This window comes from Tinamus guttatus, unplaced genomic scaffold (assembly GCF_059628265.1).
Source record: "Tinamus guttatus ecotype Peru unplaced genomic scaffold, ASM5962826v1 Tinamus_guttatus_pri_ptg000048l, whole genome shotgun sequence".
NCBI classification, from domain to species: Eukaryota; Metazoa; Chordata; class Aves; order Tinamiformes; family Tinamidae; genus Tinamus; species Tinamus guttatus.
The window spans coordinates 14389666-14403335 of record NW_028288582.1 but is presented as its reverse complement, the minus strand read 5'-3'; the positions used below and the strand labels follow the sequence as shown (position 1 = coordinate 14403335).

Sequence of the window (13670 nt, the reverse complement as noted above, 5' to 3'; positions counted from 1 at the left end):
ATCATTGATACACACTCAGTGACTCCTCAGAAAACCCCAGCAGATTCATAAGAGACACACCTGACATTTTCTTAGTCCTCCCAGGGTCTATTTAGACTACATTTGTTATTCTTCATTGTTTTCTAGTCTCCTATTTTTATGCCATTCCTCTGATTTACTCCTACAAAGATGCTGCCTTTGAATGCACTACGAAGACAATTACAAAGCAAGAAGCAAGAGTTACACATAGAACTACATTTTGTTCACAGCTCAGAATTAAAACAAGAATTGCTTCTTACTTCTGGATTTTCTGATTAGACACAAATACTTATGACATCTAAAAATTGAAAAAAAATGATAATTTAAAAGAAATTAAAAATATAATTACCATATTCTATATTAGCTAACAACATACATGCATACTGTGCTAATATAATGTCAGTCATTGTATAAATAATCATATAATTGGGAAATCACTGTTATTAAGACTAGTTACTAAGTTGAAAGTAAACTGTAGGTTAAACTAAGAACAGTTCAGATAGATAGCTGAAACTTACTATCAGTAATATTTGAAGGAAATGATGTATAAAACCCTCAAAAATCATGACAGAACTGAAATGAATAAACATTTATCTGGGCTAGTCAAAGGGAACACAGATCTTTAAACTACTTTGGCACCTCAGCTCTCTAAACTGCTCTGGGAGCTGACAAAATGCCAAGTCGGAAAAGGAATACTCTGTGTGGTTATAAACAGGTGCATTAAGTGAAGAAAAAGCAGAAAGTCCTTTTGAGTACCAGAAAAAAAAACTCTTAATATGTGCCAAAGGGCTGTATGGCATTGTATTAACAACATTCATCTATGTTTAAGATATCTGTATCTTAAACAGAATATGTATTATTTTTTATTGATAAAGTATTTGGCAGATACTTTGGCTGACAGATTAGCGCTCTTTCCCAAGTCATTCAGAAACTCTAACAAAGCTGAGAATGAATCAAAGATCTCTTTACTCTCAAATTCTTATAGTAACTACCAGACTTTAGTTCTCTTGGGCAGTACCAGACTTGAAGGTTTACAGATTCCTTTGAGGTGAAGTAGGTATAAATAAGAAGAAATGAATTTTAAAAGAAAATTGTGAATTTGTCTCATTTCATTTTTGCAAATCCAACCTTAGCCAACTTTTCATGACCTGATTTTCAGAGAACTATGCAGTTTCCAAAAAAATATATGCTGTTCAAGTGATCTGAGCTCTGGCATGTAAATGCTATTTCAGTGAAATTCAGTAGCCACCCTTTTCCACATTTATACTGAGAGATATTCCTAATGGCTAGTCTGAGACACTTCACAGTAACTCAATCAAAAGAAAATCACTCATACTCCAATCTAATACTCAATTATTTCCTTTCAAAAAACAGTTACAAGTAATTCTCTCTCATCTGTGGGAATGTTTTAGAAATAGATATCTATTAAACTAATTAGCTTGGACAGCTCCTTATCCACTCCATTCCTAAAAGACTTACCTCTACTTATGCCGTCTCCAAGGGAACCACCACACAGGGCACTTCTAGAAGTTCTGCTTCAAAGAGAGAATCCCTGAAGTGAACCATGAGCAAATTAGCAAAATGGCGTCTGCCAGTTCTGTGGCATTGCTTGTGGAAGAATTGCTTCTGGTAACGCTAACTTGGAAATGGACGGTACTGGACACCTTAAGGGAAATTACATATGAGCTGCTCAACTCTAGAAAATCCATCCTGCAATCCATTGTAGGATACACCTATGGTGCACAGTGGTGTAAACGCCTGAAGAAGATACCACTCAGATGCACTCCAACATCCATCCTCTCACAGTGAAAGCATATCATTTAGCCATCTCTCCTCCCAAACTTACATCCATTCCAGTAATCTTGCTTTCCAAGTCTTTTAGGCTTTATTACTAGTACACTCAGAAATTGCACTGGTCTTCCCTGCATCCCTGGTCCTCCAGAAATTATACTACTTCCCTATATTTTCAGTGAGGCAAAGTCAAAACAGCAACCTGAAGTGTTTTGGAGAGTGTTTTACATATACTCCTTGTAAGGTAGCTTAGGAGATTCGTTCCAGAGAGATAGCCTGTAGTCACTAAAAAATAAAGGATCATCAAGAAGAAAATTCTGATTCTAATTTATATTCCCCACATAACCGTCCAGAGAAGCCTATTTCTCTCCACTGACTACAGACGGTTCTGAAGGAGATTAAGCATCATTTAAACTAAGTATGTCAATGTTGCTCAGTATTTGAAGAGGACTGTAAATTATAGCAACAGAATTAAAAGCTAGACAAGTTATACCGTGCGAGTGAAAAATTGACCATAAGCTTACTCTGAAAACTTTCTCCACCCTTGCAATACCCTTCCCAAAGATGGTTCCAAGTTGGTCTCCAATCCCAGCCAGCAAGAAGCCAAACAGTGGAATCCCAAAGATGGCATACAAGATGCAGAAAACTTTGCCTCCGACAGTGCTTGGGGCAATGTTCCCATATCCTGAGAAGGAAAAAAAGTTGTCAGTCTCAGAATTTATATATCATTTTTTGGAAAAACTAATGGGTTGATCCTATAGGGGTGCCTTTGTTTCACATGTAATTCCTCTTCACAAACTCTCCATCGCATGATATCATTCCCCATGCAAGCTGCCCCATGCGGTTTAGAGTTATTCATTTTTATCCTCAGTTACCCATTTTTTCCATGGAATCATCTTGCTAACTAAAGCTACTATTTGAGTAATTAATCTAGCTTGGCTCATTATGGCTCAAAAATCACTTAGTGCTGGCCCAATGCCTCCATGTTGTTGCTCTTCTTGGTTCTGCCAGTTGCTTCCTGATGAGAGTGTGATGCACCTGACAAGACTCGTTTTCTGTCGTTAGCTCATAATTTCCTCAGCACCTCATTGCACTGACAAAACCACACTCAACACTACTTGAAATCTCAAGGGCTTCTTCTGGCTTTATTCAATTCCCTTTTGATTTAAAAGTAAAAAAGTCTAACTTTCATATTTGATTATTTTTAGTATTTTTTAGCACATAAGTTTTTAAGCCTTCTCTCTGGACATCTTAACCCATTTACATTTAACTAGTGCTTTCGCTGCTGTAATAAAGGCAAGTACATGCCTACCTTTTTCTTTCTTTTACGGTAGCCCAGGGTTGTTGAAAAGATCACAGATTCCTATCAACACATAAATTACATGGCTGTACCTCATGAATTAAAACTATCTTTTCTGGACACAGCATATTTGGACATGTTTGGTTTTCATTCCGAGCCTTATGATTCCATGTAAGGATTGGGAAACACTGGGTATCATCAGAAAAAAGATGTACTCTGAGGAGGTAGATCCTCTAATGACTGTTGTAACATGCCAGAATCCTCTTTCCTCTGGATTTCTACAGCTCTCTCATAGATAAAGTTAAAATAGGTGAGTTTCATATAAATAGACCTATCTGAACTAGAGACAATAGGCTGCACTGAAGAATATAAAGACAAGGATTTGTGATGACTTGAGGAAACTAATGAATTTGACTAAAGTTGATCTCATAGATTGAATTTGACTATAGATTCAAATCTACCTTGCCTTTCTCTTTCTGCTTCTCCTTTTTGAAGGTTATTTTTAGTTCTTATTTCAGTGATTTTATTTACAATGTAAACTTGAAGACTAGAATAACTATGGTGTTGGCGAACTGCAACACAGGTAAGAATGAGGACTCTTTAAGCTGGGTTCACTTCCAAAGCCAGAGTGTCTTGCTAGCACATGATTGGTGACTGTGAAATATATATGTTCACTGTCAGGGAAGTAACACCTTCCCACTAAAGGAGTAGACACAAACAACATTCAGCTGTTATTTAGAATACTCTGTTTTCTTCAGATTTTTCCTGGGATGTTGGATTTTGAGCAGTGCAAAGCAAATGTATAAGTACTGCCTTTTAAAACCACAGAAAAACATTTGTCAGAGAGACTCAGCAACATAGAGGAAGGAAGAAGGCCACATCTAGGAATAGGAGTAGGTCATACTTTATAGGGAAGCAGTCCTGTTTAACTGCAGACCAGAGACTCTTTGATCTGAAGGTGAGCCAGACACTACGTGTTTGTAATAATGTTATAAAATGTCCAAGAAGAGCCATTTTTAAGTTCAAGAATGCCCTGAAGAGTAAGAAAATTGAGAGTGAATTACAACATGGCACTGTGCTGTCTAGGGAAAGATACATCATGTGAAACTTTCTCCATCTTAGGTGTTATACTTCCGACAAGTCCCTGATGAGCTGAAGTGGAAACTAGAGTATTCAGTGAGATGGAGATGTAAGAAAGTGTCTGCTTAATCTACAGCAAATCCCCAGGTCCTTGGGGATTAAGGCTCCTTCTAAAGTCTGTGACACTGGCAACAGGGACATCCCTCTGCACAGGATGGTGCAATCACTTTGTCGATACCGTGCACCACCTCCTCCAAGCCACGGTCTGTTTCATGGCTGCATCTGTGAGCCCAGGTTTCTGCTGAAAGTCTGAGAAAATTGAGGTTACATAGGTCAGTGGACTGAGGCAAAAAAGTCTGCTGAATGTCTGTCTACATAAGAAGAGATCTAGCAGATCTTTGGAGGATAAAATAAAATAATTTTCATGCCCAGACACAATACACAATATCTCATTCATGGAAAATATAAAGCAAATATCAGGCTCTTTTCAACAAATTATATAAATAACAGATGTCAATGAATGTGCCTACCTAAACTATGCCAACATACAGAACTAGTGGCATTTATTTTAATGAGCAATTTAAAAGTCTCTCTCTTGGACATTTAATTCAGACATATTTTCCCTCTATCCAGTTCCCAGTTTTATGTTACTATTAAAAGCACATGGTAGTGTAACAGTGTAGAGAGACACTCCGAGGTGTGCACTCTGTACTCTTTTACCATTACTCTGAGCCAGAGGCATCAACTTCGGTGTTTGAGTTCATCATAACAGCAAGTTTATATAACTAAACCAGGATATTTTTATTGCTTTAACTGCATAAAGAATTTGCAGATTTCAGTCCAGATTTTCACACTTTAATGAAGGCTGTGTGCTTTTGGATTATTTGTCTGTACAATCACCAGAGTATGCATCACAGTCATAATGTGGAAAAGCACCTTATTCCATATTTCAGTGCTTTGCTGAAGAAATGTACTGTGCATAATTAAAATATGGCAAATGTCCAGATAGAATTCATGCAGTCGTGGTACCAACAATTAGAAGAATCTTCAAAAGCAATGCAAATAAAAAGCAACAATTTGTCTGCGATTTCCAAATTTTAATATCTGCTGATCCCTTAATAATCAGGAGAGCACTAAAGAAGAGTTTAAATTTACCAAAGAACTATATTATAATTCATAGATTAACCTTATTATCAGTGTTATTGGTTTATCATCTTTTCCCTTCAGATTGATTTCTGAAGTCCCAACTGCCTCAACAATCTTCAAAAGAACAGGTTCACAGAACAGAGGATAAAAATCTTGGCACACCTAAAGCCAACACTTACAGACTGAGAGACTAACTACACCAGACATAATATATAGGTGACACAGATGACAGGGACGTGCATAATGAAATTACCAGAAATGAATTGTTCAGAAAAGTAAATGGAGCATTCCAGTATACCCTCCATCTACTAAGGAGAAATATGACAGTATTTCATGGAAACAAATTCTGAAATAGCAAAGAAATTTTTTTTTGTGGAACTTTTTCAAACAAGGTAGTATTTGCTAAGGATCTTGAAAAAGGATTTGATACTTATGTGAGTATATTTCCAGTTACAAGGAGTAAGATATTAAAAGAAATAATTACATAAAGGTTCAGAGCCAAAATTAACTGATATTCTTCAGAAAAAAATGTTACCTGTCTGCACAAATTAAACTGTAATTTCCAATATCTATACAAGGTTCTTTTAGCTGGCACTGGTTCTTGACCTTTATAGTGAAAATTAAGATGATCTACATTTACACCAAGGGTTTAAAGATGTAGGTGCTACTAATTTTGCAGTTCAGCACTGTTGTTCTACCCTGTATGAACATTTTCTGATACCTGCCCAGAGGCTTACTGCCAGAGTTATGTCTTTTGAGAATTAAGAGAAATACAGTCCTGCCACTTTATTTCTTTGTGATGCACTTCATGGAAATTTATTTCCTAATCCAGTTCTGTGCATCTCTATATTTTAAAAGATAAACATACCTATTGTTGTGATGACTGTTCCAGCAAAGAAAAAGGCACTTCCAAGGTCCCAGTGACTGCTATTGTTAGAAGAATTTCCTATGGGACTGACTCCAGCATTATCAGCATCAATAGCATGCTGCAAGAAAAAAAAAAGAGATAACAAATCAGTCTTACCTTACCATATGCCTTATAAGTCAAGATAGGACTATGGGAACAGCTCGGATTTAAACTTTTTGGGTCCTGCTCAAAGTACAGTAGAATATTCTGTACATAAGATCTGATAAGTGACTGAAATAGATACTAATGTAGATAATTGAGATAGATGAGATAATAAAGACACAATATGTAGACAATGAGAAAAGATACAAAGCGCTGGGAAACAGAGGACTAATAACACAAAAGAAATCCATAGATATTGTTCTTGTGGCAATATTTGCTAAGGAAAAGAAATCTCAATGGAAAAAGCTGGTGATAGAAGCAGCAAGATGGGTGGTAAAAACAAATACTATTCATGAAGTCAATTGAAACTAGTCAGCCAAGAATTTTGATTGCTGACAATTTGTAACTGATGAAGTTATTTATATTTTGTGCTAAATAGAATTTATTTATTTATATCCCACTTGAAACCAACAAATAGAATAACTATGGAAATATCATGGACAAATTTATGATCAGCCAGGACTTCCTAGTTGCCATCCTGGACGTGATCACTTGTCTACCAATACAGCATGGTTCAAAGACCCCCAGCTAGTGTGTGAGCAGATTAAACGCAAAACAGAAGCTGAGGTAGCTCTACTGTTTACAGGTCATTGTCCTACTCGCCCAACACCAGATGAAACCAAATCAGCAAGCTGAAAAAATTCTTGGGAGTTTTTAAAAAGGCATCACATTGCATCATGAAGACATACATATTTGCTTTCGCTGCAACTTTCACTGTGCAAAGAAAGGTAGAGCTAATGTCCACAGCCTCCACAGTACAGAACATAAATCTCTTATCAGCACCTGGAGCATTCAGCTGTTTTTTTCCCAGCTGTTATAAGGAGATGCCTTATAACACATATACTCAAGTTATTTGAAGATCTCATGCAATCTACAGACTGCCATAGAGAAATTCAGATCACTCGCTCTTTAACTGTATCTAGAATGACAGTCTTACAGAAAAAAACTCTGCTTCCCAAATGTTTTCAACTGCAACTCATTTCCAAGAGTTCAAGAACTCCAAGAAGTTCTTTATACCCCTTACCCCTCCCAGCTCTTCTGGTACCTGCCACTTGGCTTGGCACTTGGCTCCTGGCTGATGCTCTTTGGCAGAGCAGACAGCCTTCACTGCTCCCTGACACTACTAAAAGGGAAAACCTAGAGAAGTATCAGGGTTTCATGCCTGACATTTTTCTCTTTTCCTATGAAAGTGTATATTATATGAAAATACTATGAATAGTATATGAGTGTTTTTGTTATATATTATATTAATATATGTACATTAGATATTACACTATGTTATTTATTATATGAGAATATTGTCAAAATTATATGAAAAATATGATGACATATATGCTTACAGTGCCTTAAGTTACACACATCACTGCTCTTCACATACCCCTTAAATGGGAATATTTGCTGTTGAACTGCTACTACAAATTAGCCGAGAGCTGGAGCATTGCATCCTACCTCTACTACTTGGTAATAATTTGGTGAATGTCTGCTGAAAGCAAAGCAGATCACACGTCAGATTCAGATGGTTGCCTACATTCTGATGGGCAGGATCAGAATTCAGCAAAGGCTTGATAAATAATTGCCAACTCCACACTCCTTGTCCCCCCATAAATCAAGACTGAAGTACAAAATGACTGGCCTGCTGAAAGCTATGCAGAAAGTCTAAAAGAAAGGTAGGATTCATCTGGCAATTTTATTCTAAGATTTCTTGGTCTAAGATTTCTTGGCCTGAACAACACAACCTGTCACAAATGCCAGCACCTAAGAAAATGTGGTAGAACACAGGTAGCTCATGGGGATCTGCTGAGAGATTTGAAGATCAGAGGTGAAACCATTATTTTTTTGACAACCAGGACTGGCTACTATGGTACATGCTTTGTGATGTGCATCCAGGAGCCTATTGGGTCAGTCTGAGCTCAGGAATCTCTGGAGTATGCAGTGGACCCTGGGACATATTGCAAGGTAATGTTCTCCTCTGACCTTGCCTGGAAACTAAATGGTAGCATTTCAGAGCAGCAGGAGATATTCAGTGATGGTGTCTTCAGCAGAGGGAGATAAGGCACACATGGGCAGGCAAGTGACACACACAGGGCAGCAGTATGTGGGGTAGAACAGAGTCCTCTGGGTGTTTAAGAGGAAGTAGGTTGTTGTTTTCCCTTACAGATCATCAATAGCAGCAATGACTCCTGTTAGGCTTATGCTGTCAAATACAGATTATATCCTCCTATCTGAGGGCAGTGTAGTTTGGATCAATTCATTCTCATCTTTCCACTAATAAATAAATAAGTGTTGCAGTGTTGCATCTTGACCACCTATAATTTTACTGATTGCAATAGCAGCGGTGCTAGGCTCCAGCCCCACCACAGTTCCACCCTTGCTTGGCCACAGGCTCCGATGAGCCTGACCTATGGGCAACCATCCGTCCTGGCCTTGGCCCAGTTCTGTCACCATGGCCCTGCCCGGCCGTCACAAACTGACCACAATTACCCTGACTAGACCTGACCCTGTCTGGTGTTGTTAACTTGGCCCTGGACCTGTCTCACCACTACAGACTTGTCTGATGATCTGGACGCTGCACCCCCCACCCTGCCCTGCTCCCTTAGTGGGGGTGGAGGGACAGACTCTGGCCAGCAAGGCCTCTGCTCTACTGGCCATCATATGGTCCTCAGCTTCAGGAGCAGCCAGCCCTCACTTTACCCTCATAACCACTATCTGATCCCCCCTTGCATGTTAGGTACCTTGATCACTAATTAAGACAATTAACTCAAGAAAAGACTCTAGAATATGCCCACAGGCAACAAGATAGCTGGGAGCTAATGCAGCTGATGGGGATACAGGAATCAAGCCGACTTCTTCTGCATTTCTTGGGAAGCAAAGCTTTTATCTGATTTACTTATTCATGTTTCTTTAATTTCTCCAGTAGCACCCAAGCATAAAGAAAAATGTTTTCCAAGAACACTTGGGTATTCACTATTCCAAGGATCTGTTCCTCTGTAACCAAGCATAGGAATTCAGTTAGAACAGAACAGAAAATTCTTATCATCCCTTTTTTGACTTTCATTAATTCCCCTCCACAGATCACACTAATCCAATAATGATTATCTCCTTCCATAATTCCAAATATATTCCTATCAAGCACACAGAAGGTTGCTACAATTGTCTTTCATGCTCAGATGTTTCTCTACAATGATTATTCAGATACTCTTATTAGGAAGATGCTTTTAAAGGCTAATTCCTAAAAAGCATTTTTTTTTCTGTATGCACCACCTCTCCCCTTATTCTCACTACTCTCATTCAGTGATTAAAGTATTCTCATTATAAACTCCCATTTATTCCCTCTTATGCATCAAAATTGTCAACAACTTTTGTTCATGAATAACCAGAAGTAATGAGCTTTGAGAGTCCATCCCTTAAATATTTTTGCCTATCCCACAGGAGCATTCTAGGAACAATCAGCCAGATGATTATCATCTACATTTATCAAAAGTGAGTTGATGTCCTCCATGTACTGGTATAGAATAGTGCCACAAACCTACAACATTCAACAAGGGGCATGCAGAGCTATCTAATGTGAGAGGGCTTAACCTGTTGAAACATCTCAGCTATGTTCTGGATGCAATGTAGCTGCAGAACAGCAGCAGAGTCCTACTGCGTTCAGTGTGACTGTAGTATCTCTTGGTTAAAGCGACCAGCTAGGGTATCTGCACCAACTTAGACCTGACTCAAGAGATTTGAATTCTTTTTCATATAGTCCTTAGGATGATAAGCTGAGTTGCTCTCAGCTGCGCTCACACAAAAATAAAGAAAGATCAGGGCAGAGGGAAACTTGGGATATAGAGGAAAATACCCATCAGATGCACAGGAAGATCCATTAATCTGATATTTACCATTGCTTTTCTTCACAGCACAAATAGTCTTTTCCTATCTTCACCAACAGGCAAGTCTTCCCCACAGTTATCTCAAAAGACTTTTTTTTTTCTGCTCCATTTAGAGCTCTATTCTAGCACATGAAAGTCATGCAAGTTCTCTTCAATCTGTAATGGAACACCTTGAAAAGACAAGCTCACTTATAACGCTAATGAACCTGACAAAAAGCTAAAAACTGAAATATCTTTACAGGATGTTCCCTTGTTTGCTTATCCTTTCTGGAAAAATAGTTCAGAACAGTAATCGGATATGCATGTCCAACATAAGAACTCTTATTGACAAAATTAGCCAGTAACGTCTGACTAGATTATTTCCAACTCTACTTCTTTTTCAGTTTACAGGCTCATTAGAATTGCTGTAGTCATTAGTGGCCATTGATAATATGACTTAGTTCCCAGGTGTGAGATTTTCTGACTATAATCAATCACAATAAGTGAAACCTTGAAGAAAAGAGAGAGAAGAAAGCACCTAACTTCTTACAATAGTAAACCATTCTATTTTATACCAAAATTTAGGGCTTTTTACAACATCTGTTTTTTTTTATTCTGCACAATGAACAGGCTAAGTGAAAACAGAGTATCAACTCTTTCTTATCAGGTCCATAAGAGCAACCCTGCTAAAACACACTGATGGTCTTCCTCCCTGTCTCTCCTAATGACGGATAACATCTGATCTTTCAAAAACAGGTATAGCCTCTTCACATTATGGTCTAAATGTACTTTCTTATGAAGCCAAGGTGACTTCTTGTTTACTCCAGCTACTAATAAGCTATGCCTAACATATGGTAACAAAGAGAGTTTTATAATATATTTATAATATTTAGATAGCTGTTAGGCTGTTTATAATCTATCAATGTCATTTTACTCAACCATATGTCCAGTCACTTGAAACTTCCTACCCTCTGTTATTTTTTCAAATGGTTACAATAGCGATAAATTGAGTTGAAGCAACAGAAGTTTCATTCTCTTAGCATATTCCAGATTTCATTTCTGTCTGACACTGAAATTTCAGCTTCAAAAGTGCTAAGATAAAGCAACCAGTTTTGTTATTTTCTTATTCTGGTATTCATCATTATGCCAATTAGTAGATCACATAAGGGAATAAATAATAACATTTTGTTTCACTGCAATAGATGAAGAAGAAGAAAAAGAACAGTTAAGAACTACTTCAGGAGACTTGAGAAAATGTAGCCTGCACCATGAAACATTTGATATTATTAAGGAAAGAAAAAATCTGTCATGGTGTTAACATTAGACAGATCTAAACCAAAGCACAAGAGAAAAACAAAAACTTAAATTCGGATTTGCATCTTCCTATGGATTTACACTGCTCTCATCACTATACTTTTTCTGAAATCTATGAATGAAACCCACACTCTGGACTCAGCACTATCACCAGGGCAATTCACATCTGTGCCACCAGTGCAAGTATTTTCAATGGGTTATTGGAGATCAATTTGGAAAGCATGTCTCATCCACACCAAAATTTTCTCAGCTATATGGTTATTGCTATAAAGCTTTCTTACAAGTTTCGTAAAGCAGAACCCTTTGAAAGACTGAAATTTTAGCAAAAGGGAGAAAAGTGTCCATCGTTAACCTTGTAAATCATAGGATATTCTTTTACTCTCTCCTCCTTAAAAATTCTCCTTCCAGAACCACACCTACAATACAGGATTCCTACCAGTTCTCAGGTCTCTCCTTTTGTATTTTCTCCATGCTGTGCATTCTCCAAAGCACAGTGCTGAGTCATCACAGTCCTTCTGGAAAGGATGAACTTTATGGCAGTCAGGTGATATGGATAAATATCTCCTTTAGGGGCAGCCGTGTGATAAATATACACAGCAACCAGGACCCACGGAGATCGCTGTGGAAGCTGAAATTACAGTTGTAAAGGCAGGTGCAGCATTTGGTGCAATGCAGCAACCCATTGTGCCAGCTAGAGTTATCACTTTTGAGATCATCAACAAGAAGGCAGGAAAGCATAACACTACACCCCGAGACATTATCCTCAGACACTGGCTCACTGGTTGTGGTACAGTTTGCTGTACCAGTACACCTGACCTCTTCTCTGCATTCAGACATTGACTCCCAGACATTCTGAAAAACCCAAAGGATATCGTTCTTTATTGATAAATCTTCCAATATTTCACATCACTTGGCCTTAGGACATTCACATGCTAAGCTGCTACACACATTTAATTTACCTTTTCAAAATGATTTCCAGTTACCCAGTGTAATGCCTGAGGACATACTGAACTCCCAAGAGACGATACAATTTGTTCAGAAAATCTGCCTTCCAGTGACACAGCATGTCTGTTTATTATTTTGTGTCACCACTTCTGAGGTGAAAGAAGGACAAGATGTCATGCACAATAACGAGTTAAAACAGGCACATAGCTTAGGCTAGAGAATATGAGCTATTAAGAAATCTTTGTACTGTGGTCTCTGTGCAGACGTCTTACTATGCTGCTGAGGTGCTTTGCTTGTTGTATCTATTATGTATTCTGTTTTCTGCTAAAAAGAAAGTATTTTGCATATCTTTTAATAGTGACATTCACATCAGGGGAATACAACTTCTTGCTTTTAATATGTTTTTTTTTAAAAAAACCTGTAATCAGCCAGCATACATCATACCTAAAGTGTCAAGGGAAATTATAATCTCTGCAACATTTTCACAAGAAATGGATCTGAGCCAATTCTTCCTGACTGGAAGAATTTACACTGAAAACCAACCATGTTCACCTATCTTTTGAAGATGTGACTATGATCCAAGCCAGCTCTGATCCAAAAGCTGCACAGTCGCATCAGCATGGTACTGCTTCCTGCTGAAGCAGGTTTGGCCCTTTAGCTCAAGTAACGGGCTGCACAAACGAGGACAGCCAGCTTCCAAATCAGAATTGTCTTCAGTGCACATAGAGCACAAGCAGGGTAAGCCCACACCTATCTGTGAAGAAACAGGAATAATTTGTTTTGCTTAGGAAAGGCAGGAGAGGATTGCAGTTTGCACATGGGCAAGGGAGAGGAAGCAGTTAAGCAAGCAGAAGCTACACAGAAATTAAATGAGTTTAGGCTGAAAACTAGGAGTATGTTTTTATTGTCACATCAGTGGGATACTGGGGCGGTTTCCTAATGGAAAGACTAAATTATAACACCTTTTAAAATGGAGTCTGATCCACCAGGAAGAGGCTTATAGAGGTGAGTGGATACAATCCACCGCATAGATCTGTGATCCTCAAAACAGCCTAAAATCACAATGGATCTCTGACCAGACATACCAATAACCCAAGATATTAACACATGGTGCTCTTGAAAGGCTCATACACAAATTCAGATTTAAAACAGGAAG

General features: G+C 38.1%; 1 protein-coding gene across 1 annotated transcript in view; it reads right to left on the bottom strand.

Moving 5' to 3' along the window:
* Window positions 1–13670, bottom strand: part of KCNK10 (potassium two pore domain channel subfamily K member 10) — a 54585-nt gene that overhangs the window by 17368 nt on the left and 23547 nt on the right. Inside the window, exons 3-4 of the mRNA XM_088538863.1 lie at window positions 6204–6321; window positions 2334–2494 (exon numbers count right to left, since the gene is read on the bottom strand). Of these exons, the coding sequence (XP_088394989.1) occupies window positions 2334–2494; window positions 6204–6321 (279 nt within the window). The remainder of the gene's footprint in view (window positions 1–2333; window positions 2495–6203; window positions 6322–13670) is intronic.